The 25523-nt window shown below is 35.1% G+C and overlaps 1 protein-coding gene across 1 annotated transcript in view; it reads left to right on the top strand.

Annotated features, from left to right (window-relative positions):
• The window catches only part of FAM199X (family with sequence similarity 199, X-linked), a 28470-nt gene extending 5248 nt beyond the window's left edge, over positions 1 to 23222 (top strand). Inside the window, exons 2-6 of the mRNA XM_022563873.3 lie at positions 3064 to 3283; positions 13198 to 13347; positions 13731 to 13892; positions 14982 to 15248; positions 16528 to 23222. Coding sequence (XP_022419581.1) covers positions 3064 to 3283; positions 13198 to 13347; positions 13731 to 13892; positions 14982 to 15248; positions 16528 to 16698 — 970 coding nt within the window. The 3' untranslated portion in view covers positions 16699 to 23222. The remainder of the gene's footprint in view (positions 1 to 3063; positions 3284 to 13197; positions 13348 to 13730; positions 13893 to 14981; positions 15249 to 16527) is intronic.
• Positions 23223 to 25523: the final 2301 nt, after the last annotated feature.

Raw genomic sequence — 25523 nt, 5'->3', positions numbered from 1 at the left:
GCCAGGGAATTCCCTGTTGTTACTTTTAATGTTATTTCTTTGTACATAAATAATTTTAAAAATCAGGATCCGGCTATATATATAATTTGTGACTAGGTTATTTGCAGTTACATTTTATTTTCTTTTTCAATAAATAGCCTGAAAATATGATTTTTAATGATTTTTAAAACACCATTATTCAGATATAGATATATCATTTAATTATTCCCAGTGTTTTGGGGGCGTTTGTTTTTCTTTTTTTTTGCTATTATAATATTGTTTGGACATGTTTGTATATACATATTTTTTCCAAAATTCTATTTGGGGAAAGGGATAGATTCTTAGCAAGGCAATTACTGAGTCCAAAGGAATGAACCTTTTTAAAGCTGTTTGTATATACACTACCAAATTGCTTTTCAGAAAGATTATGCCAGTGCCAATTTAACATTCCCACCAGCAGTGGATGAAAGTACTTCCTACTTGGTTTTTATCTACCTTGTCTTAAAATAATAAGAATATTTGCATATTAGAAGATAATAGAATTTTTAAAAAACTCAAAGTACTAGTTTTCTATTTTGTAAATGATTGTTTCAAGTATGAGACCAATTTCCTTGCCACTGTTAATTTAAAAAAAAAAAAAGAAAAGAACAAGGAGCTAAGGCTTCTAAGAATACCCAGAACCTTGCAGTATCTGTTATAAAGTTATAGATCTGGAAAACTGAGGAACATCCTGATTTTGCCCTAAGGTAAGAGCACAAAACCAAGCAAATTCCTGACTCCCTTGTCAGTGATGTAATGATTAGGTTATTAAATATGGCTTAGTTTTTAAAAAAGAGTCATTATTACTCATGAAGGGAAACACATTTCTACTAAGTTTTCGAAGCTAAAAAGAAATTCTCATTAAAAACAATTATCTAACAGCTTCTCCTAGTACACATGACACAGTGCTTTGGCACTGAAGATGCTGACTAAATGTTTGTTGAGTGTGTGAAAGGACAGAACTTTCACTGTAATTGTCATTCACAGCTTTCTATTGCCTTATTGCATGACTGAGGCAATTTGGTTAATTCTACCAGGTTTGTTGATTTTTAAAAAATGAGGATACTGCTTACCTAGCAATCACGTGATGAAACTAGGTAATGTTACAAGGTATTCTAGGATTCTTAGGTGAGTTTTAGGTTTTTGCCTATTTATAAAAGTTTGTTGACTTCTGCTTTTATATTACTGAACTATAATAGTTTAGAGTGTGTGTGTGTTTCAGTACTTTAAAATACTTTACCTTTAGTACAAAGGAAAAGGTGCCATAAAATTGTCAGGATGCCCAAATTTTGTAAATCAAGAACTTTGGAATTAAGATTAGCTATATAAAATAAGAGGGGAAGTTTAAAAAATGAACACACGATTCAGGAAAAAACTGGATTTAATGAAAGGTGAGAAACAACCTAATGATAGGTAATAACAAGCTTTTATTCAGGAAGTCATTATTTTAGTACCTTATTAGTATCAGATATACTAAATCATGTCTTAAGGGTTAATTTCCCTAGGCTACTGCCAAAGCAATGAAGATTATCTCATTAATAATATAAAGCTAGTGGAAATTTATAAAAGAAAACAGATTTGTAGATTTCAAGATAAAAAAATTTAAAAAATATATAACCCTGCAACAAATAATACAGACAAATGTTAATATCCTTAACATATAAAGAACTCTAACAAAATCAACAAGGAAAATAGTAACACCTAGTAAAATGCTGTAGCAAAATAGCTAATAATTATTTTTAATTTTGCTCTTGCCAGTAATCAAAGAAATAAAAATTGATATAAAAATGTTTTCCTCCTAACAGCTAGGTAAAATTTTTAAAAATGAAAATTTCGGTGCTGTTAAGGTTGTGGTGAAATGAGCACTTTTATGGACTGCTTTGGGGAGGGCAAATTAGTGCAGCCTTTTCGGAAAAGGCACTTGGCTAAGTATACTGTCACCCTTAGAAGTGTTCATATTCTTTGACTCAGTAATTTCCTTTCAAATAATCTATGTTGAGAGATTATATATATTTATATAAATAATTATAAACAAAACGGTTTCATCTCAGTATTATTTGTAATACCAAAAAAAGAATTGGAAACAGCCTAAGTACCTATTATTGAAGGAATAATGTTAAATAAATTATGATACATTGAATCAGTGGAATATTATATAGGCATTAAAATGTTTTCAAGTAATATAGTTGGGTAAATGTTCAGTATATAATGTTAAGTGAATAAAAGTAGGACACTAATATCTATCTACACACGCACACACACACAATGCTGATTCTGTAAAAATGTACATATTCATGTAGAAAAAAGTGCCAAAACATTATGGATCATTTATTGTTAGTTAGTGGAATTATTGGTCATTTTAGTCTTATTCATCACTCCTTTCTTGTTCCAGCATCTTTGCAATGATCCTGTATATCATTGATATGTAAAAGTTATTTAAATATAAGAAACACTTTGAGCTTCTACCTGTGTACTTTGTTGGTGCTTTTCTTGGCCCTGCACTGGCTACTCTCTTCCTTTAATAATAATAGCTGCCATGTATTGAGCACATTTTATGTCTGCTGAGTGCTCTGTATGCATTCTCATATAATGTAAATAGTAACCGCATTTTAAAGATGATGACCCAGGCTTGGGGAGGATTTGTTTCGCTTCAGATCAAACAGCAGGCAAGTGACAGAGCAAGAATTTGAACTCAGTCCGGCTCCAGTCAGACCGATAGGAAAGTAGAGAATAGTGTAATGAACCCCATATACCCATCATGCAGCTTCAACAATTACATATGGCAGTGTGCTTTATCTATACCCCTACTCATTCCTCAACCCCTTCCTTATAATTTTGAGACAAATACCAGACATATTCATTCATAAATATTTTAGTATCTATCTTTAAAAGATAAGAGCTCTTTTGAAAATAATCACAATATCATTATCGTATCTAAAAATATGCTCATATTCCTCATAAATGTAATAATCGTATCCTATTTGTATCTTAAAATTGTGTGGATTCTGTAGTTTCTGTTGTGATTTCTTTTGTGTTGTTTTTAAGGTGGAACTTAACTTCCTGTGGAACAAGTGTGGCCAGCTCAGAATGCAGTGAGGAGCTGTTTTCATCAGTTTCTGTTGGAGATCAAGATGATTGCTATTCCCTATTAGATGATCAGGACTTCACGTCTTTTGATTTATTCCCTGAGGGGAGTGTCTGCAGTGATGTCTCTTCTTCTATTAGCACATACTGGGATTGGTCAGATAGCGAATTTGAATGGCAGGTAGGATTTTTTTTCTTATATTGCCATCATTACTCCATAAGTAGAAGTATGAATTTCTGTTTTGGTATTTTCATCTCTACCTCAAAGTAAATTTCTCCAATGTTTATTCAGTCCTGGAGATTCTCTGACAGCATTAAGAATTAGAAGAAATATGTATCCTTTATTTTTGCTAATGTACCTTTTAGGTGTCTCACGCTACAGATACCTTTTGTACATTTTCATGTAATTTAATACTTGTATAATGTTCCTATTATTATATATCATTAGTACCTTTCTGTGCATTAACCCAAGCAAATTTTCTCTTTACTGATAAATGGCCTTCATGTCCTTATAGGCACAATACCTTTACATCAAGGTCACGTTATATATCTAAGATCACAAACCACTGCATAATACATAATTTTTCATTGTTATTAGGAATATAATTTCTCATTTTGTATTCTCTTCATATGTAGAGTTGTTTTTCACCTAACAATGTTTTTTCTTCTGTGGCACATATACCACATAAAATGGCTTTGTGGCAAATTGTACTCATCATAAGGCAGCATTTCCAAACAGTCTTTCAGAAAATGTAGATCATGTTATGGCAACATCCATTTTCTGATTGTAAAACACAATAACGTTTGAAGAAGCTTTCCTTGCATACAGCAACTGTTATATTCAACAAATACTTGAATATCTACTATGTTTGAAAGCCATCTAAATACTTGAAGTTGTTTTCCAAAAGATGAATCAAACATTTTATTTCAAAAATATTTTTTTTAATTTTTTATTTATTTATTTTTTTGCGGTACGCGGGCCTCTCACTGTTGTGGCCTCTCCACAACAGTTGCGGAGCACAGGCTCCGGACGCACAGGCTCAGTAGCCATGGCTCATGGGCCTAGCCGCTCCTCAGCACGTGGGATCTTCCCGGACCGGGGCACAAACGCGTGTCCCCTGCATCGGCAGGCGGACTCTCAACCACTGCGCCACCAGGGAAGCCCTATTTCAAACAATTTTTATTAAAATATCAAATAATACCAAATAGCATAAAATTAAAAATAAGTCTCCAAGTCCCGCTCTTCTGTGGTTACCACTGATAAGAGCTTGTGCAGATACAAGTGTGCTTGCACAGCGTTAAAAACACACAGAGGGACTTCCCTGGCGGTCCAGAGGTTAAGACTCTGCGCTTTCACTGCAGGGGCCACAGGTTCGATCCCTGTTTGGGGAAATAAGATCCCGCATACTGCTCGGTGAGGGCACCCCCCACCAAAAAAAAAAAAAAAAGACACACAAAAATGGGATCATACTTCAGCCACTGTTTGCCCCTCTGCTTTTTTCAACTACCTGTACTATATCTCATTCTTTTTGATAACTGCATCATAATTTAATCAGTTCCCTAATGATGAATGTTTAGGTTGGTTTCAGTTTTTTCTTGTTATAAACAATGCTATACTGAAAATTAAGAGGTTTTTAAAGAGGAAAATATAATCCACAGCCCCTCTGTTTTTAAATTTTATTTTTTTTCAAATGCTTCTATTTCATATACAGTTGTAAATATGATTTGGATAAAAATTTTTTAAATTTGAGATAAAATATACCATTTTAATAATTCTAACATGTATAATTCAGAGATTTTTAATATATTCACAGTGTTGTGCAGCCATCACCACTATCTAATTCCAGGACATTTCTATCACTCCAAAAGAAACCAATGCCTGTTAGTAGATAGTCCCAATTTCCCCCTGCCCCCATCACCTGGCAACCACTAATCTACTTTCTCTATGGATTTGCCTATCTGGATATTTAATATAAATGTACTCATATAATATGTGGCCTTTTGTGTCTGGGGTCTTTCACTTAGCATAATGTTTTCAAGGTTCATCCATGTTATAGCATATAGTATTTCATTCCTGTCTTAAGTCAGCTAGAGCTGCTGTAACAAATACCATAGACTGGGTGGCTTAAACAACAAACACTTATTTCTCACAGTTCTGGAGCCTAAAAGTCCAAGATCAGAATGCCGTCATGGACAGGTTCTGGTGAGCACCCTCTTCCTGGTTTGCAGATGATTGCCTTTTGCTGTATCCTCACATAGAGGTGGAAGAGAGAGATAGCTCTGGTCTCTTGGTCCTCTTATAAGGTCACCAATCCCATCACACAGGCTCCACCCTCATGACCTCGTATAAACCTAATTACCTCCCAAAGCCCCACCTCCAAATATCATCATGTTGGGGATTAGGACTTCAAGATATGGATTTGGGGGGTGACAAACATTTAGTCCATAACAGTTCCTTTTTATGGCTGAATATTCCATTTTATGGATACATAACATTTTGTTTATTCATTCATCAACTGATGGATTGTTTCCACTTTGGGGCTGTTATAAATAATACTGCTATGATCATTCAGGTATAAGTTTTTATATGGATGTATATTTTTAATTCTCTTGGGTATACACTGGAAGTTGCTGGGTCATGTGATAACTTTATGTTTAACTTTTTGGAGAACTGCCAAAATATTTTCCAAAGTGGCTGTACCATTTTACATTTTCACTAGCAATACATGAAAGTTCCAGTTTCTCCACATCCTTTCTAACACTTGGTATCGTCTGTCTTTTTTATTATAGCCATCCTACTGTGTGTAAAGTGGTATCTCATCGTGGTTTTGATTTGCATTTCCCTAATGGCTAATGATGAAGAGCATCTTTTCATGTCTTATTGGCCATTTGTATATCTTCTTCGGGGAAAATGTCTATTCAGATCCTTTGCCCATTTTTAAATTGCATTGTCTTTTATTGTTGAATTGTAAGAGTACTTTATATGTGATGGCTACTAGGCTCTTATATACATGATTTGCAAAAATATTTCCCATTCTGTAGGTTGTCTTTTCATTTGATATAGTGTCCTTTAATACACAAAAGTTTAAATTTTATAGAAGTCTAATTTATTTTTTCTTAAAGTTCTGTTCTTCTGATGTCATATTTTAAAAACCATTGCTTATTCCAAGGTCATGCAGATTTTTCATCTTTTCCTTCTTAGAATTTTAGAGCTTTAGTTCCTACATTTAGATCTTTGATCCTTTTGAGTTACTTTTTATATATGGCATAAGGTAGGACTTCCAAGTTCATTCTTTTGCATGTAGATATCCAGTTGTCCCAGCACCAGTTGTTGAAAAGACTAATTTTTTCCTTATCTAATGGTCTTGGTACCCCTGTGGAAATGAATTGGTCATAGATGTTTATAGGTTTAGTTCTGGACTCTTGATTCTATTCCATTGATACATATATCTATCCTTATGCCAGGATATCCTTATCCTTATGTTTTGATTACTCTAACCTTGTAATAAGGTTTGAAATCAAGAAGTGTGAGTTCTCCCACTTTGTTCTTCTTTATCAAAGTTTAGGATCAGGTTGTCCATTTCTGCAAAAAGGGAAGTTGGAATTTTGATAGGGATTTCATTGAATCTGTAGATCAATTTGGGGAATGTTACTGTCTTAACAGTATTATTAAATATTTCAGTCCATGAACATGGGCTGGAATGTATTTAAGCCTTCTTTAATTTCTTTCAATGATGTTTTATAGTTTTCTGTGTTTAAGTCTTATAGTTCCTTGGTTCGGTTTATTCCTAAACATTTTATTCTTTTGATACAGTTGTAAATGAAATTGTTTTCTTAATTTCATTGTTTGGATTATTCATTGCTAGTGTATAGGAATACAGTTGAGTTTCGTATATTGATTTTGTACCTGCAACTTTGCTGTACTTATGTATTAGTTTTAATAGTTCTCTTTTTCTGTGTGGATTCTCTAGGGTTTTCTATATTTAAGATCATGTCATCTGTGAATAGAGATGGTTTTCCTTCTTCATTTCCAATCTGGATAGTTTTTTTTTTCTTGCTTAATTGCCCTGGCTAGATCTCCAGTACAGTGTTGAATAGAAGTGGCAAAAGCAGGCATCCTTGTTTTTTTTCCTGATCTTAGGGGAGAAGCTTTCAGTCTTTCACCTTTGAGTATGTTAGCTGTAGGTTTTTCACAAATGTCCTTTATTACCATATTGAAGCATTTCCCTTTTATTCCTAGTTTGTTCAGTGTTTTTATCTGAAAGGGTGTTAGATTTTTTTTGTTTGTTTTTTTGTTTTTGGTTTTGTTTTGTTTTTGTTTTGCTGTACGCGGGCCTCTCACTGCTGTGGCCTCTCCCATTGTGGAGCACCGGCTCCAGACGCGCAGGCTCAGCGGCCATGGCTCACGGGCCCAGCCGCTCTGCGGCATGCGGGATCCTCCCAGACCGGGGCACGAACCCACGTCCCCTGCACTGGCAGGACTGTCAACCACTGCGCCACCAGGGAAGCCCCTACATTGATTTTTGTATGATGACTCACCCTTGCATTCCTAGAAGTAATCCTAATTGGTCATGGTATATAATCCTTTTAATTTGCTGCTGGATTTGGTTTGCTAGTATTTTGTTGAGGACTTTTGCATCGGTTTTCATAACGGTTATTGGTCTGTAGTTTTCCTTTCTTGTGATGTCTTTGTATCACCTTGGCCTCATAGAATGAGTTGGGCAGTGTTCTCTTTTCTTCTGGATAAGATACTATAATAAAATTCTCATTTAACATATAAACTTCTTCATGATCTGCAAATTATTCACTTAGTGACTACATAATAGTCCTGGTACTCTAGTATGCCAGAACTTATGAAACCATTCCACTATTTACATCTGTTTCAGTTTTTTTTTCTATTATAGATAACACAGCAGTGAGCATCTTTGTGTGGGTACTTTTTTATTTTTCAGTGCCTCATTTTTAAAAAAATTTATTGAAGTATAGTTGATTTACAATGTTGTATTAATGTCTTATGTACAGCAAAGTGACTTGGTTATACATACATATATATATATATATTCTTTTTCATATTCTTTTCCATATTCTTTTCCATTATGGTTTATTACAGGATATTGAATATAGTTCCCTGTGCTATACAGTAGGACCTTGTTGTTTATCCATCCTATATATAATAGTTTGCATCTGCTAATCCCAAGCTCCCATTCCTTTCCTTCCCTACTTCCCAGTGCCTCATTTTTTTAAAGTGCACACTTTGTATTGAAAATAAGACCACAAGGATTCTTAACACAGTATAAGCAAATGGAGTTCTGATAATTCTGATAAATATTTTTTCTGCTTATTTCATGTGACCTAATTTAGAGTTATCATCCATAATGTTGCAAAATGGCAGGCACTTTTTAATTTTAATTGCTGACTTCTTCACTCATTTTATGAGTAGAGTGGAAAACTATCCCCGACCACTCACTGTTAATGCACGTGACTGACAACACTGAAACAAAAATAAGGCCTGCCTTAGTAATGTGTTTTCCACTTCTGAAATTGGAGTGTAGGTACTCTGTTACCATGGATATTTGCTGTTTAAATATGCTGAAAGGTTTAAAATGCTCTCTTGTCTTTGTGGGATCTCATAATCATGAACAGTAAATTACCCCAGAAGATAATTACAAATTATGTATTAGGATTAATGTAGGCTAAAAATCGTTGACTGTAGTTTAAAAATTCGTATTACCTCTGTTGTGATTAAAATCTGCATCTGTTTAAATCTTTCTTTTAGACAGATGTTTCAGTTACTACTAAAGTAAATATAAATGATTCATAGATTCTCTGGGAAGAGAAATGCTAACTGCTTGGCAAGGCAGGATTTTAACCTTAGAATGAAGTAGCATTTTAGCATTTGAAGTCGCATGAAAGCATCTTGCCTTGTTGATAGTTTTCTTTGCTTGCAGTCCTTTTACTATTAAAGATATATTTGACTAGTCTTAGAACTTGAGAAATTATTTTATTGTTGAGCAGGAAAGCATAGAAAATTTAAAGAGTGAGTAATTCAGCTGTCATGCTTGAAACCTAGAGGTACAATTTGAAATTGCACATCAGCTGTTAAAGAAATGAGCTTACTCATAAAATTTTGCTGCATACTGCAGAAAATATGGCAGAGGTTTGATTTAATTCTCCTTACTTGTCACAATTACTGATTCTAATATAGATATACCAAATATTGTTGTCCATCAAAAATACGAGATGAGAATTATTAAGCATTTTTATCCTGAAATATATTATCAGTTATAAAATGGAAAATTGCTGGTCTAATATATACACAGGAGCACATACAGTTAATTCTCCTGTATATCTGCAGCTCTAATCCCCTATCTCCAATTGACTACTTGACATTTCCAGTTGAATGACCTTATTATTTAATGCTAGCCCATTATCTGATGCTGAGTCCTTGATCAGTAATGCAACTTCCAATTACAGTGTTTCCATGGGGGAAAAAAAAAGACTCTGCTTTGTGACATGTCTTACAGTGTATTGTAAAATGATTATTGTCATTTCAAAGGACACTTGTACTTGCTTTTCTCATTATCACTGCAAACTCTCCATATCCCAAATTGCATTCTTCTCTCATTCCAAACTACCTGCAGGGCAGGACAACCTGACACAGTCGAAAGCACTGGACTTGTGTCCTTCTTTGGATGGTGCCACTAACCGTATGACCCTCCCTGGATATCATTTTCCCCTTATTTGTACAATGAGGTGTAGGACTAGAAGATCTATATAACATTACTTCAGGTCTCTTGCCATAAAAAATGAGGTCTTTAAGGGTTGTATGTTAACCAGGGTGGGTTGTATGACCGTGAAATGTTGCCAGTTTTCTTCTGGTCTCACATATGGCCATTTGACCATTATCCTTATCCATTCAGTTATCAAATAGTCTTATAAATTGTATTTCATTTGAAAATTTCCCTATCTGCTCCCATTTTTCTTTCCATTTTTGCTTATCTTAGTCCAGGCCCAGATCACAAGAAAAGAGCTTCCTAATTCCAGTCTTTCCTCTATTTTGTCCCCATACTGCTTTTTAACTCATCTTCCCTCAAGACCAATTTCATCATTACTACTTCTACTTAGAAATGTTATTGGTCTACTTCTTCATATCATATAACAGCTCTAGTTCGTTTGTTAAACTTTCAAATCCCTAGCACTGATTTTCTGTTTTAATTATATTGGTCTCCTTAACCTCATCCTGTGTTTTTTTCTTCCACCTATGGTTTTATTAACTTATTCTCCTTACCTGAATACCTTTTCCTTTTCCCCATGCTGTCATTCCAAGAGACTACCTTGTGAAATTTAACCCAGCCACTTTAGCAACATGAGGTATTCTCTGAGGGTTTATGCTCCTTTTTAAAAAGGGTTTAAAACCATGGCAAGGTATAGAAAAAGGGACATACTGCGATTTATTGAGTATCACCCATGTGCCAGACATGTTACCTTTTGTAAATCTCTCAACAGTCCTTTGAGATGGATGACAGTAACCATAACTTACTGAAGACTCTGAAGCTCAAAGAAGGAAACTAACCTACACAAGATCACATGACTAGTGAGCAGTGGGGCTGGGATTTGATTTGAACTCTGTTTGGGGTCTTTTAACCTCTCCCCAGAAAAAAATGGCCAAAGAACCATTAATTGCTTATCTTTTTCCACCCCCCCCCCAACAAACATGTAAACATAATTAAAGGCACAAATTAGGGGGCTTCCCTGGTGGCGCAGTGGTTGAGAGTCCGCCTGCTGATGCAGGGGACACGGGTTCGTGCCCCGGTCCGGGAGGATCCCACATGCCGTGGAGCGGCTGGGCCCATGAGCCATGGCCGCTGAGCCTGCGCGTCCGGAGCCTGTGCTCCGCAACGGAAGAGGCCGCAACAGTGAGAGGCCCGTGTACCGCAAAAAAAAAAAAAAAAAAAAGGCACAAATTAAAATGCTTAACATACAGTCTGGCACTTAGCAGATATAGGCTACAGATGAATTCTTTTCTTAAGTTTTGAGAGTATAGATACTTTTAGAGTTCCTTTCTCTACCTAATTTATCAAAGGAGCTTGAAGTAGGGGAGGCCTTTTATCTGACAAGGAGCATCTCATTTTGTTTTAGGAACCCCAGGGGGACCTTTAACATAGTAATGTTGTGATTTGAAGTTTTTCAAAGGGAAAATAGCAAAATGTTTTACTGACCTTAAAGGCTGAAAAAGAGATGGCCTTCATGTGTGCATTCAGCAATCATTCTTTCATTACACTGACTAGATAACATTTGAGCTAAGGGTGAACAAGAAGTGTTAGTTAATGAGATTTTAAAGGAAGTCATACAGATTGTTGGATGTCACTTATATGCTTAGATTCATCAATGACAGTCAGAGTGAAAATGTGGTTTTTAAGAGTAATAGCTAACTTGGATAACTTCATTCTAAACATCATGGTCACCTTGCGTAGTGATCAACCCCCTTTTTGTGGCTTCACTCATCTCTTCTATGCAATTGACTCCCCAGTGCCTGCCCCCTTGTAGTTCTCTAAGCTTTAATCTTGTAGCTTCAACTCACGCTAGGTATTTCCATTGATGACTTGTCATCTCAGACATGTGTTTGTTATTTGCTATATTTATATTATAGCACAAAATTATATGTTTGTCCTATTGTATTATCTTTTCAATTAGAATATAAAGTTCTTATGTAAGGACCATGACTTAGGCTCTTTTGGATTCCCTGTGCCTGTTACAGTGCTGTGGGTACAATAGGAGGCCAAACACATGTGATTGCAGTAATCTGCATGGATAAAGTGGCTTTTCTTTTTGGTAACTTCAAAAGCCTAGTAATCACCTAGAGTTCAGATATAATTGCAAAGTCTGTAGAACCAAAACAACAAAAAGGTGCTGTTTTGTACATTGTAAAAATGAAAACTTTTTTTTTTAATTTTTATTTTTTTGTGGTACGCGGGCCTCTCACTGTTGTGGCCTCTCCCGTTGCGGAGCACAGGCTCCGGACACGCAGGCTCAGCAGCCACGGCTCACGGGCCTAGCGGCTCTGCGGCATGTGGGATCTTCCCAGACCGGGGCACGAACCCGTGTCGCCTGCATCGGCAGGCGGACTCTCAACCACTGCACCACCAGGGAAGCCTGAAAACATTATTTTTGAAGATTGTTATGTACTCATTGTAGAAGAAAATATTTTATCTTTCTGAAAAATGACTTAAACACATTTATTTAAAATTAAATCCATTCTGACTTTTGGAGGTGATGGATATGTTTATTACCTTGATTGTGATGATGCTTTCATGGGTGTATGCATATGTCCAAAGTCATCAAATTGTATATATGAAATATGTACAGTTCTTTGTATATCAGTTATAGCTCAACAAAGCTGTTAAAAGATTAAATCTTAAAAAATTAAACTGATTTTTAATAGGCAGTATAAAATTATAGCACATATTTTTGCTGATTTGATTTTCTGTGTGTTAGGCTTCTTGCTTTCTCCTTTGTCTACATGTTGTCTCTTGCCATTTTTTTCCAATTTTTCTTTTATAATACTTCTGGTCTTTAAAGTATTTTTCTTTATATTAACAACATATTTTAAATTAGTTTAATTGTCTCGAGGTTATGAATACAGACATGAGGACAAGGGCCATGATTTGTCTTTATATTGGCAGTATGTCTAGCACAGTGTCTGGCAAAGAGCCAGGTGGTGGCAGATCACTCAGGTCTCTTGAGATGGAGGCTACTGCTCCTTATTCATTATGCTGTGTGGGTCCTAGCCTACATTCACATTATGAATTTAAAACCTTAATGATGATTGACTCTCAAGTTAGCATTTTAACAAGCCTTGATTGTGACTTTAAGCTTTTGGAAAATATCTCTCATTGAATAAGTGACTGTACATACAAAGAGTATGTTGATGTTGCTGCTTTGTCTAAAATAGGAGTGGATCAGAGTTAATGTCTTCTGATTCTGTATTTGTCATTAGTCTTTTATTAAAGTCATTTTTGATCAATACAAAACATGTGGCATTTAAATTTAAAAAAATTTTTCTTTCCCTGCCCCCTTCTCCTTATTTTTATAAAGTTACCAGGCAGTGACATTGCCAGTGGGAGTGATGTACTTTCTGATGTCATACCCAGTATTCCAAGTTCACCTTGCCTGCTTCCTAAAAAGAAAAACAAGCATCTGAATTTAGATGAACTTCCTTGGAGTGCAATGACAAATGATGAACAGGTAGCGATCTCAACATTCTTAATTAAAAGCATATATGTGGGGGACTTCCCTGGTGGTCCAGTGGTTAAGACTCCGTGCTTCCAATGCAGGGTATGTGGGTTTGATCCCTGGCCGGGGAACTAAGAGATCCCACATGCTGCCTGGTATGGCCAAAAAAAAAAAAACAAACAAAACACATATATGTGAAGCTTGATTTATTGCCTATTTAAAGCTACTGGATAAATGTGGATTGCTTAGTAAATATGAATTTGAGCTCTAACTAATTGCTTTGCAGGGAACAAATATAATATTAAGTGCTTCTGATTTAAAACATTAAAAATTACACACTAAAAGATCAGAGGTTTTGGCATTGATCTTGTTTATTGTAATTTTTCATCATATAGGTGGAATATATTGAGTATCTGAGTCGTAAAGTCAGTACTGAGATGGGTCTTCGGGAGCAACTTGATATTATTAAGATAATTGATCCTTCCGCTCAAATATCCCCTACAGACAGTGAGTTTATTATTGAACTTAACTGTCTCACAGATGAAAAACTGAAGCAGGTATGTAAAGAAAATACAGATTGTACAGCTATTGAAAATACCATTGTTTTATAATATGTATACTTGAATAGTCATATGTAAATACATAAATAATTAAGGTCAAAATCACTGCTGTGAAATGTAATATTAGAACATGTGGTTTTAAGAGGTTTTATGTACATCTTACCTGGCTGTACCTTTCTGGGACCATGTGGATCTAGAACCTGCTTTTTAGTTATGCAGGTTTTGAAACCTAATTTCACAATTTAAGGGGTGGTTAGGCTAAATTATAGATTTATTCTAACTCAGTTTACAGAAGACCAATTGACAGAATCAAAATATTGATTATTGAGAGCTGTACTTGAGTGAACATCTGAGCTGGGGGATTTGAATAGTCTTATGCAGTAATTGAGCCTGGCTAGGGTAAAACAATGAATTTTCCTTCTGCTATTCTGAGGTACACATTTCTGGTATCTTCTAAATATAGGCTTTACTTCTCTTTCTCTGATACATAGCTGAATGAGTACTTATGTTCTACTTTTTATTTTTTTGCATTTATCATGATTTATGAAAAATTTCTCTCAGTATTTCTCTCAACAGACATACTATAATTTTCTACATTCCAGCCCATTTTTCATTAGTATGGTAAATTGATGCCTTGCATTTGAAGACAGGTACTGTGGGCCCCTAGCTAAGATCTAGGAAACACTCTAATCTTAGATATAATCAGCAGCTTACTTAAATCATCTTAAGGTGCAACCTTTAAAAAATGCCTACTCTTATGCATTTTATCTTATTGTTAGTTTCTATTTCTGAGTGTTGTTTTCTTATAATCCTAAATTCTATAGGCTAGTAGCCTTCCATTTACTGATTATATTTTATATGCTTTTAAAAATCTAACTTCATAATATGTATTCTAGAATTTTGAACATTGTCAATTTTTCTGGTACTTGTTTCTACATTTAGAGATTTTTTTTGTCTTTATATTCTACCTATGTGCATCTGTAGCACATTTGACAATTTTAAGTACAATATTCTTCTTTTCTCCATTATTCTGAAGGCAGAATGTCAAGGAACAGCAGTAACCAATTTTTGTCTGTCTGTTCCAAGGTCAGAAACTATATCAAGGAGCATAGCCCTCGCCTACGGCCTGCAAGAGAGGCCTGGAAGAGAAGCAACTTTAGTTGCGCAAGCACCAGTGGAGTGAGCGGTGCCAGTGCCAGTGCCAGCAGCAGCAGTGCCAGCATGGTCAGTTCTGCAAGCAGCAGTGGGTCCAGTGTTGGAAACTCTGCTTCAAACTCCAGTGCCAACATGAGTCGAGCACACAGTGACAGCAACTTGTCTGCAAGTGCAGCAGAGCGGATTCGGGATTCAAAAGTAAAACGTCTAATCAATACAAAACTTTACCTTTCAATATTAACATTAGTATTCCTTCATATGAATTTCTTGAAGAGTTATAATTATCCTGCTGTATAGATGCCTGTGGGTTTTGGTTTTAATTGAACAAGCAGGATTCTCTCCTATTGATCAAAGCCCTCTAGGCTGAGTGCTTTGAAATGCTGTTTTGACCCACAGCCATATTACCTTCAATTTTATCTGATTTTATGTCTGTTTTAAGTAAGATAAATTGATGGAAATGAGTGAGTCTCAAGATTGCAATACTGACTGCAGCTTACTACTAAGCGGATCTTACTATGTTGCTGATGTTGCTGTCTATTAGCTCCTAAAAATGTTCTGTATGTTTTTTGTGTGTGTTAAATGTTTTCTTAATGTTTTAATCTTGAATGTTTCTTCTTAGCTCTTTTTAAAATGTAATAATGCTTTCTCTAATTTCTGTCTACTCTTCTGACAGTTGAAAAAATTCTGTATAATATTATTGGGCACATAAATAAGAAGTTTAAATGTGTACAGAATGGTTCTGTGATGCTTAGCAGGGGAGTTCGGTTCCTTGCAGTGGCGACAGTGTGGAGCCAACTTATGGATGATAAGGGTTTCTCTATAACTCTTTGGGAACCCAGTGGTGACAAGGATACACAGTGATTTCTTCCCTGATTCTTACCAAAGTAGCAGAAACATAGCCAGCTTTGTTGGTTGCCATGTGTTTCCTTTGGATATGTGGTCATTCCTTTTTGGCATCAGTTTACCAGTGACAAGGAATAGAGCACCCACCTCGTTTCTAATGGACTTTTAAGATGGTATTTGCTTAATATGAAAAAGACATGGTTCTTTCCCAGCCATTGTAAAATTGCTAGTGCTTTTGGATGAAAGGCACCTTAAAAGCATAAGCATTAGAGATTTTGACAATGTTCTCTATATTTGTATTCAGTATTTTTCACTACATGTTTCCTCTGCACTGACACCAGTGTGCCTTAATTTGATATAAAAAAGTCTTAGAAATGATTGGTTGTCCATAACTAGTCAAATGATGTTTCAACCCTTCCTTATAAGAAGATTCACTAGTCAAATACCATTGAAATAGAATCCTGAAGAATCGTTTTCATGTCTAAGCTAATGGCTCACTTACTGGAACCAGGATTGTACTGCAGAGGAATTTGAACATCTCTAATCAGAAAATATAGAATTTGATCCATAAAATACTCTGGGGTAGATAGGCCAGAACTGAACCTTACTGATTTAGAAATTTTTATTTTGACAGAAGCGATCCAAGCAGCGGAAGTTACAGCAGAAGGCCTTACGCAAGAGGCAGCTGAAAGAGCAGAGGCAGGCTCGGAAGGAGAGGCTCAGTGGGCTATTCCTTAATGAAGAAGTGCTGTCCTTGAAAGTGACTGAGGAAGACCACGAAGCAGATGTAGATGTTTTGATGTAATAAGGGTGAATTTATCAGCATTCTTTCTAAGCATTATTCTATCCTTATTTGTTTACATGCATCTTGACCAAACTTTTGTTGGTTAGGGCTGTGCTGATGTACTATTCATAATTTAGGTCTGTGCTTCTCAGCAGGTGGTCCTCAGACCAGCAGCTTCAGCATCAGCTGAGAAGTTATTAGAAATGCATACTCTTGGGCCCCACCCCAGACCTAGTGAATCAGAAATGCTGTGGGAGGGGCCTAGCATTGTGTTTTAACAGGCACCAGGTTATTCTGCCACACCCTCTAGTTTTAAGAACCACTGATTTAGTAAATGTTTTGACTATTTAAACTTCAGGGTGGTTAAGTGGGCTTTTTCATAGACTAGTACTTTTACAGTTTAGAAGACTTTAAGGTACTGCTGACAAATAGTTTATTATGTCAGTATACATATGTAGAGATCATAATTCAGTTTCCTTCTTAATGTTATGATTTCTTAGTTTAGTTTTTCTAAAGGGCCATAGCATAATTCTCAATTCCTAGTGGACATCTTTTTTCCAGGTTGGGGCAGGGTGTGGATTGCTGTTTACAATAGTGCCTTCATTAGGTTTAGTTCTATCTGTTTTCATTAATTATTAACTCAAAGGTGTAAAAACAGGCCCTGATATCTTTCGTTAGGTTTGTTTTTGTTTTTCACTTTATGTAAATTCAGAATCCTTTCTGCAAGCGATGACTACTGAGAAAATAATATTACTAGTGGCGAATTTTAGACATGATGCTATGTTGATTAATATTCAAAAGGAGAAATCAATTAAGCAAAACAACCAATTCTACTTTTCCACTGCTTTTTGAAATTTTAGGCTGTGAAACTGCCTTAAAGGCAGAAAATATCTCTATCAAGTTCTTTTGTAGGTCTTTTTATTTTCAGCACAGCTCTAATTTTTAAATATTTGGTGTAACAGCTTCTGGCATGTGAACAGGTTAATGTTCAAAATTAACTAAAGAAAACCCTTACAGTTCTGCTAAACTCTATAAATCGCTAGAAATACACTGAGCAGTGAGATATAAAAAAAACTTAGCTTCTTGGCTACTAATAGAACTCTAATTTTAAATGTGAAATCATGGAGTCCCTTTAAATGTTTTCATGGAGAGTTTGTTATGAACATTAGAAATAGTGTGATTCCTTTTATTTTTCCACACATATTTAAACATTCACATGGGTTAAAAAAAAAGGAAACTGATACTACTGACAATCAAGCTGCTTTCTGACTTTCATAATTTTCTTTTTGTTGTGGAAACTTGGGAGGTAATCATAATTTTGTAGGAGGAGTTGTAATCAATACTTTTTTTTTTTTTTTTTTTTTTTTTTTTTTTGCGGTACGCGGGCCTCTCACTGTTGTGGCCTCTCCCGTCGCGGAGCACAGGCTCTGGACGCGCAGGCCCAGCGGCCGTGGCCCACGGGCCCAGCCGCTCCGCGGCATGTGGGATCTTCCCAGACTGGGGCACGAACCCGCATCCCCTGCATCAGCAGGCAGACTCTCAACCACTGCGCCACCAGGGAATCCCTAATCAATACTTTTTTAAACTCTAGAGTCAGCAGTTGATAGATTCCTACTTTTTTTTTTTACATTGTATCATATCAAGTAACCTGTTAAAAAGATTAACAACTTAGATTCTTAATTCTCAGTTGATAGAAAGGCTTAACCTTTTCTTACAGTCATGTGTTTTGAAATTTTGATTTTATTTTGGTTCCTCAAAGGTTAAAGAATTGAAACTGAGGAAAAAAATTGATATATTGCAGCTTTGCTGAGAGGACTGTGGTATGGTTGTAACATTTCGAAGACTACTAAATTCATACTTTAAATTTTTACTAAAATAAAAGTATATACGTATATATGGTTATCAGTTCGAGTAGTCCTTCTGACTTTCCTCCTACCCCCTCTTTGTGCTTCTAACTAGCTTAAAGGGCCCAAAGAGAGCTTGGGGATAGATCCCAGAATATTCTGAGGAAGACAGAAAGGGTCCACCTCGTTGTTTTCCCTTCCAAATATATGAAGAGTAAATGGAGAGAAGAGCAAATACAGGTGAATTCTCTACCTGCTTTTAGCAAAAGCAAAATTCCAGGGAAGGATTGCCTGTTTTCTTTACCTACTCTTCAAGGAAAACAGGCTACTTTTGGAAATCATAGAGCAGCATTTATCTATTAAATACTTGGAAACAGTTTACTTGACAGTGACCAGTAAAAGGAAATCCTAATAAGACCAATTCCTCTACTCTCCCAACAGTCACATAGTCTTATTACCCTAGATTTAACTTACGTCACTATTAAACAAGTTTACCAAAGCACCACAGAGCCAATTTTTAAAGTTTATAAAGGTTTGAGTGTTTATAGTAAAGTGCGCCATGAAATTTTGTGTAAACTGGATGTGCTGTTTTTACGGTACCATAAATTAGAGATAGCTCATTAAGTTGGCTTGGAAGAGATTGAAAGAATGAAAAGAAAAGAAATTAAGCAACTTGGATTTGCTTATGATCGAAGAGGGAGATTACAAAGTTTTTCTCTACCTAACCCGCCCTCAAATAAACAGCAGAAAAAGACAAAAAATTCTCGTCTTTGTTAATGCGCTTTCCTTTTTTTTCGGTTTTATTGCCTCTTGTAGGTAATTCAAGTTTGAATTATTTCTTTCTTGGAATAAGTAATAAATTCAGTCTGGTGTCTTTCTGAGTTCAATTTAAAACAAATCCAACTCAATATTTATTTCTTTTTAAATATAAACCGCAACTAACCAATTAATAAAAATGTGAGATTTATTTGCTCCAGTGTCAGTTCTCATCTGTAGAGAGTTGATGTTGGAGCAAATAAGTCTTTCCTTTTAAAAATAAGCCTTCTTAACTGAGGGCATGATAAAAAATAAGCCTTGTTAACTAAGGGCATGATAAAGTCACATCAGATTTATCCAGAAACATTTTATTAGAGATCTTGTATGTATGTCAATTATATCTCAACAAAACTGGAAAAGAAAAAGATTTCGTAGAAGTCTGTCAGTCCCTACCAGAGCTTTTAAAAGTGTGAACCTTGAGTTTAAACAAAATGGCATGTCTTTTTCCACAGTTTTGCAATGGAGTTAAAGTAAGACAATGTAGTATAATATGTAGTGGAGTATAAAGGGCTAATTCATTCTATCCCAAGAAGAACTTAGAGTAAAATAACTTTTTTTTTTCTTGAGACTTGTCTCATTTTTAGTTAGGTGTGTTGGCAGTTTTGTCCATTTCGTCAGTCCTTTGGGTTAACTAGATATTGCTGAATTAATCCCAGAAACTGACTTGTAATTTGATGACTCCATGAATTGGGTGGACATTTCATTTTATCTAGCTCTTAAAAGTGCTAAAACCCCTCATGAAGGAAAAATTTCAAGAAACTATAGTTATAAAGGTATCCAGATTCTGATGAGCTTTAAAAATTGTGAAATTGATCAAATGTCTTCATATTTAAGCCAAAAATGTTAGTACATGACAAATATAGAAGTCTTGTTCCCAGGATTCTCTAGCAGAATTTTTTGTTTGTGGCTTACTCTATATAGCCTCATGTGCCTTAAAGGTGAACTCTGTACTTTTCGTCAATATCAGGCTTTTCCAAACTCAAAAGTAATCTAAATGTTTTAATTCGTTTTATAAAATGCCCATGCTGTTGGATATCAGTAAGCAAAGGCATTAAGTCGAGCTACATAATCAATGATAAGAGTGTATAACAAAACAAAAACCTTCAGATCTGAAGTTTCATTTGCATAACTTGATTTTTGGCCCAGCTAGATCATGGTAGAACATTGAAGTCAACTAAAGTATAGCTTAATGTATTCTTTTATTTTTTCCCCTGAAAAAAGTCATAAACCAGAATACTTTTTTTTTTTTTTGGCTACGCTGTGTGGCTTGCGGGATCTTAGTTTCCCGACCAGGGATTGAACCCGGGCCCTCGGCAGTGTAAGCACAGAGTCCTAACCGCCGGACTGCCAGGGAATTCCCGAGAATACTTTTTAAAACCAGATAACTCTGGAAAGATAATTTTCAAGGCAAAAATACTTTCAAGAACAGAGATTATATGGCAAGTTGATTCTCTTGTTAACTTTAGGGATTCTTTGTATTCATTCATGTAATAGCTGAACATTCCTTTTCCCTTTAACAAATTACCTTTTAGCACTTCTATCTAGAAGAAAAAACGTTTGCTTCAAATTGGGAGGGGGTTACTTAAAGTCAGTATATAGTATGAGATGGTTGATAGGAAAATTTCCAGTTACATTCAAATAATAGTAGTGATGTTGATTACACTGACATTCAACATGTCTAAACTTAGAGGTAAATTTAATCCTTAAAAGGACTATTAGGTAGAAAATAAGTATTTGTATACACATGTACTGTGGTAATTTTGGATTCATTTTAAGTCTGACAAAGTAAGATAAGTTTTATCTTTACAATGAAATTATGCTAAGTGGCAGGAAGTATCTGAGAGATATTTAGACCTAGGCATCCCTGTCAGTATCTGGAACGTAGCTCCTTAGAAATGCTTAATTCTTATTTCTTTGGAAAATAACTTACTTATTTACTTATTCCAAAAGGCTTAGAAGGAACTATGAAAATTCGTCTAGGTTAACTGGCTATTAAGAGTAAGAAGTCAACTATACTTAGATAAAATTTTTTTTTAAGGATAAAAAAGAGTAAGGAGGTTGCATGGTATAGCTGAGTTGACTCACTAAAATTTTATTTTCATATTTTTTCTAATATTAAAATTATTTGTTTTCAGCCCACCTTCACAATTATATTTTAAATTAAGGTTATTAATGTTGTAACCTAGATCACATAATGGTAAATTAATTTTTAATTAAATATTCATACTGAACTTGGAGGAACTGATTTGGTCTTCTCTGATTTCAATATGTAATACTTTTTATTGTTAAATTTCTTTGTTACATCTTTGTGGTCAATGGAACCTGTGGAAATATGTGTTATTTTTTTTGTGGTGAGGGATGGGGGTAGAAAAGAGGAGAGTTGTTCTAATTATACATATGCATTTTGACTATATAAAGGTAGATGTAGAATTAATATGTATAAATGACAAGTTAACACTTACTTATTCTGAATTGTTCTAAGGAACAGTGGCCTGAAGCCATGGCTTGTTTTGTGGAGCTGCTTGCTCTTTAATAGTAGCTGACCAATTGGATTTAAGTTGAGACTTTGGGGTTAGGTTATCAAGCTGAGGCTTTTAGGAATGGAGCAGACCATGTCTGTTCCTATAGTGGATCAATTTCATTTCTCCTTTGAGTACTCTAATTTAGATATAGGTATTATCCATTCTAAATCTTTGTGTTGGGAGTTTTATAGAACTGTTTTCAAAAGCTATTAAGGATAAACACAAGTGTATGTAAAACATATCACAGACGGTTAAAATTTTCAATTTTTTGTTTTAGTTTCAAAGGTTAGTTATGTAGCATCAATATCATAACCAAAGCAAGTAGGAAGTTGGCTGGTTTGGAGAATCTTCAAGTAGTCTTAAATACTGTAATGTATCAGGTTGTTAACCAGGATTTTTTTCCTGTATTTCTGCTAAATGTATTACTATATTAATGCACTTTTGTATATATAACTGTCTTCTGTACATTCTGTACTTACTACAATGTATATAAAAGCTGTTTTTCCTGAAGCTGTGAGGGAAAAGCAATAGCTGTAATACAAGTCATTTCTATTTTGAGTTTCTTCTTGTACTTGAAAGTAGTTGTTCAGTAGTTAAATCTAAATGAGTATATATGGTTGTAATTAAAATGGCAATGTGGCAGAGCTGTCTTTTGAAACTGATTATCAGAATGAAAAGTGTTTTGGTTATTAAGAACTCTTGTAATATTTTAAACTGTCTCTTTTGATGTACCATGAATTCTTACAAACCCACTGCTGCTTACTACTTTATACTTCTGATTCTACTCCTTTTCTTGTCTCATCCCAGAACATTTATCAACAGAGAAGAATTTCTCTCTTTTCTTTTGCTCATGGTTTGGTTAAGGCTCCATAAACTTGTGTTTTGTGAAAGCTCCAATTTCTCAAATGTCATTGGCAAATCATTTTTTTTCCTGGAAAGATCAGATTTCTAGAGAGATTAGCATTCATAGTAAGTGAAAATTAGGTCTAACATTGTTTACAAAAAACCAGATCTATTTTCCTTATATATTGTTCTAGAGTCTTTTTAAGTTATAATTATATAAATGTCTGTGAGCAGTTTTATGTATAGGTACAGAAGCAGTTCAGCTTTTCAGCAGCAACTTTATCTCCTGCCACTAGAGGGAGGTCTGTGGTTGCTCTCTCCTTCGGAAAATGTCTTAGCTGCTTTTCTTTTGTTTTTAATTTCAGAGGTTGGAATCGGCCTCATGCTCAAAATTTCTTTTGTGATATTAAATGCTTTGATTTGTTAGTCAAAGGTAAGTTAATTGAGCTTCTTTAATAAAGCCAATATTATTCATGCTTTTCTGTAATCTTCAATTTTTAATAAATGAGTTAGATATTAAGTGAAGTGTCTGTGTCTGTGTGTTTCTTAGGTAGTCTAGAGCTGTATATGCTGTTCATTATGGTAGCCCCAGCCACGTGTAGCTATTTAAATGAATTAAAATTAAAGTTAAAATTTAGTTCCTTCGTCCCATTAGCACCACTTCAAGTGCGCAGTAGCCACAGACGGTGAGAGGCTACTATATTGGAAAAAATACAGAACATTTCCATCATCACAGAAAGTTCTGTTGGATAGTACTGATCTAGATATTTGATGTTTTATGCAGCGACCACTGTCGTCATTTTACCAATAAACAGTAATCAGTGACTCAGAACTGCTGCCCACTAATCATTTATTAGTGATTGGTGTGAGAGGAAGAGTGAGCTGTATTTCATTTTCTACTTCATTAAAGCCACTATCTATGTTGGGAACTTGGTGGTTTAATGGAGAAATTTATCAAATATTGACTATTTCATTTGACTATGAATACAATTTAATGTTTGAATAATGTGGAAATTGGGTGCCAGTTTCTGTTTTGATTGTTGCAAAGAGTGATACCATGGAGCTTTTTATGAGTTTATCCTTCTCTGATGCAAAATCAATTTTAAGTGACAATACCGGGACATAAATTTTTAAATAATCCATTTTTTTAAAACTGTGCTTACAGATACGTAGAAGTATAAATTTCAGAATCATCCCTCAGAGTGTTTCTTTATTCTTGTGATGTGAGAACCTTAATAGAATCACTGTTACTTAGGTCTGACAATCTCTACCTTCTCCCTCACTATCAGTTTGAATCTCATGATAAGTGGGATGTTTATATTACATTATCTGTGTTTGTTAGTAATAGCTTGATAGATACTAGATTTAGGTAAAATGTTACTTCCCTTTGTAATGGGTGAATAACATTAATATTTTTAACATTCCAGTTTATTCATTTGGTTGCCAGGATACCATTATATGCTTTTTTTTTTTTTCTTAAGAACAGCAGATAATTGAATTGGTACATTTTCTGCTTTGTCTTATAGAAATCTTGAAGTAGGACAGTAAAATGAATCCCCACATACCCATATTTGAGCTCTTCTCTCATGGCCAATCTAGTTTTCTTTTTCCTCTCTACCCACTCACCTTAACACTGATGATACTAAAGCTCACAGGTAGCATACTTCATATATCATCATATCTCATTAAAAATAATTAATATCAAATATCTGGTTTACTTGTTTGAAATCAAAACCATAACCATTAGTCTTAATTTCAAAATCATTCTGCTTTTGTTAGCACTAAGGTTGAATAGTAATTTTTATTATTGCTTGATAAGTCCTGATGGTGTGTCTTGAGCACATTTTCAGTGAAAACGAGATACGTGTTGCTTTTAGATAAAAACAAAGTCCAGTTTTTTTCCATACTTCTTTGTTAATAAAGCCATGGAATAATTTGGATAGCAGGCAATAGGGAGGGAAATAACTGTTCAAGATAAGCTGAACCGGGTATTTTCTGTCTCACCTACCTCTGGGTTGAAAAATTTCCTTTTTCAGCCAAATTGGACCACATGGTAAAGATATGAATGTCTAGTATTTGTAAAGAGTTATGCATGGGTACTATAGGGGACATAAGGTAAAAATAGAGATTCTTATGCTTTTATCCCTCAGAAATTAATTTTAGAAAATCTTTTTCAACAGATGTGACCGGGACTATTGGTTCTGGTTTTCTATTTTAACTTAATGAAGTTTATACTTTCCAAATAAATTGTAGAATTTGAGAGCTTGAAGAGACTTTAGAGATCATTTAGCTTGGTGGTTCTCAAACTTGAGTGTACATCAGAGTCCCGTGGAGGGCTTGTTAAAACACAGATGGGCAGGCCCCACTCCCAGAGTTTTGATTCAGTAGGCATTTTTAATGAGTTCCTAGGTGATGCTGATGCTGGTCCAATGAACACATGGAGAACCATTGGTATAGCTCATGCTGGTCCAATGAACACATGGAGGACCACTGATGTAGTTCAATCCCTTTTCCTCTTCCACTTTGCAAATGAGGAAATTGACACTCAGAGGAAAGTGACTTCTTCGCTCCAAACTGGTTAATGACACAGCCAAATCATCCAAATCCTGAGGTGCCTTGTTCACACCCCAAGCCCAATGCTTTTCGTATTGTGCATTTGTTTCCTTCAGAGAAGGTGCCTCCAAAGGATTCCTTCTGAGTCTTTTCAGAACATTTAGATTTTCTTAGTAGTAGTACATCTTTATTTCCCCAGACTGGGAGTTTCTGAGTTAGAGTCTAGGGATTAAAATTGTCAGCAAAAATGTTTTGCATGCTGATGTAC

The sequence above is a fragment of the Delphinapterus leucas genome, chromosome X, assembly GCF_059928025.1.
Source record: "Delphinapterus leucas isolate spDelLeu-1000000601 "Yukka" chromosome X, BTC_Dleu_Yukka2, whole genome shotgun sequence".
NCBI classification, from domain to species: Eukaryota; Metazoa; Chordata; class Mammalia; order Artiodactyla; family Monodontidae; genus Delphinapterus; species Delphinapterus leucas.
This window is presented reverse-complemented; position numbering and strand designations above follow the sequence as displayed.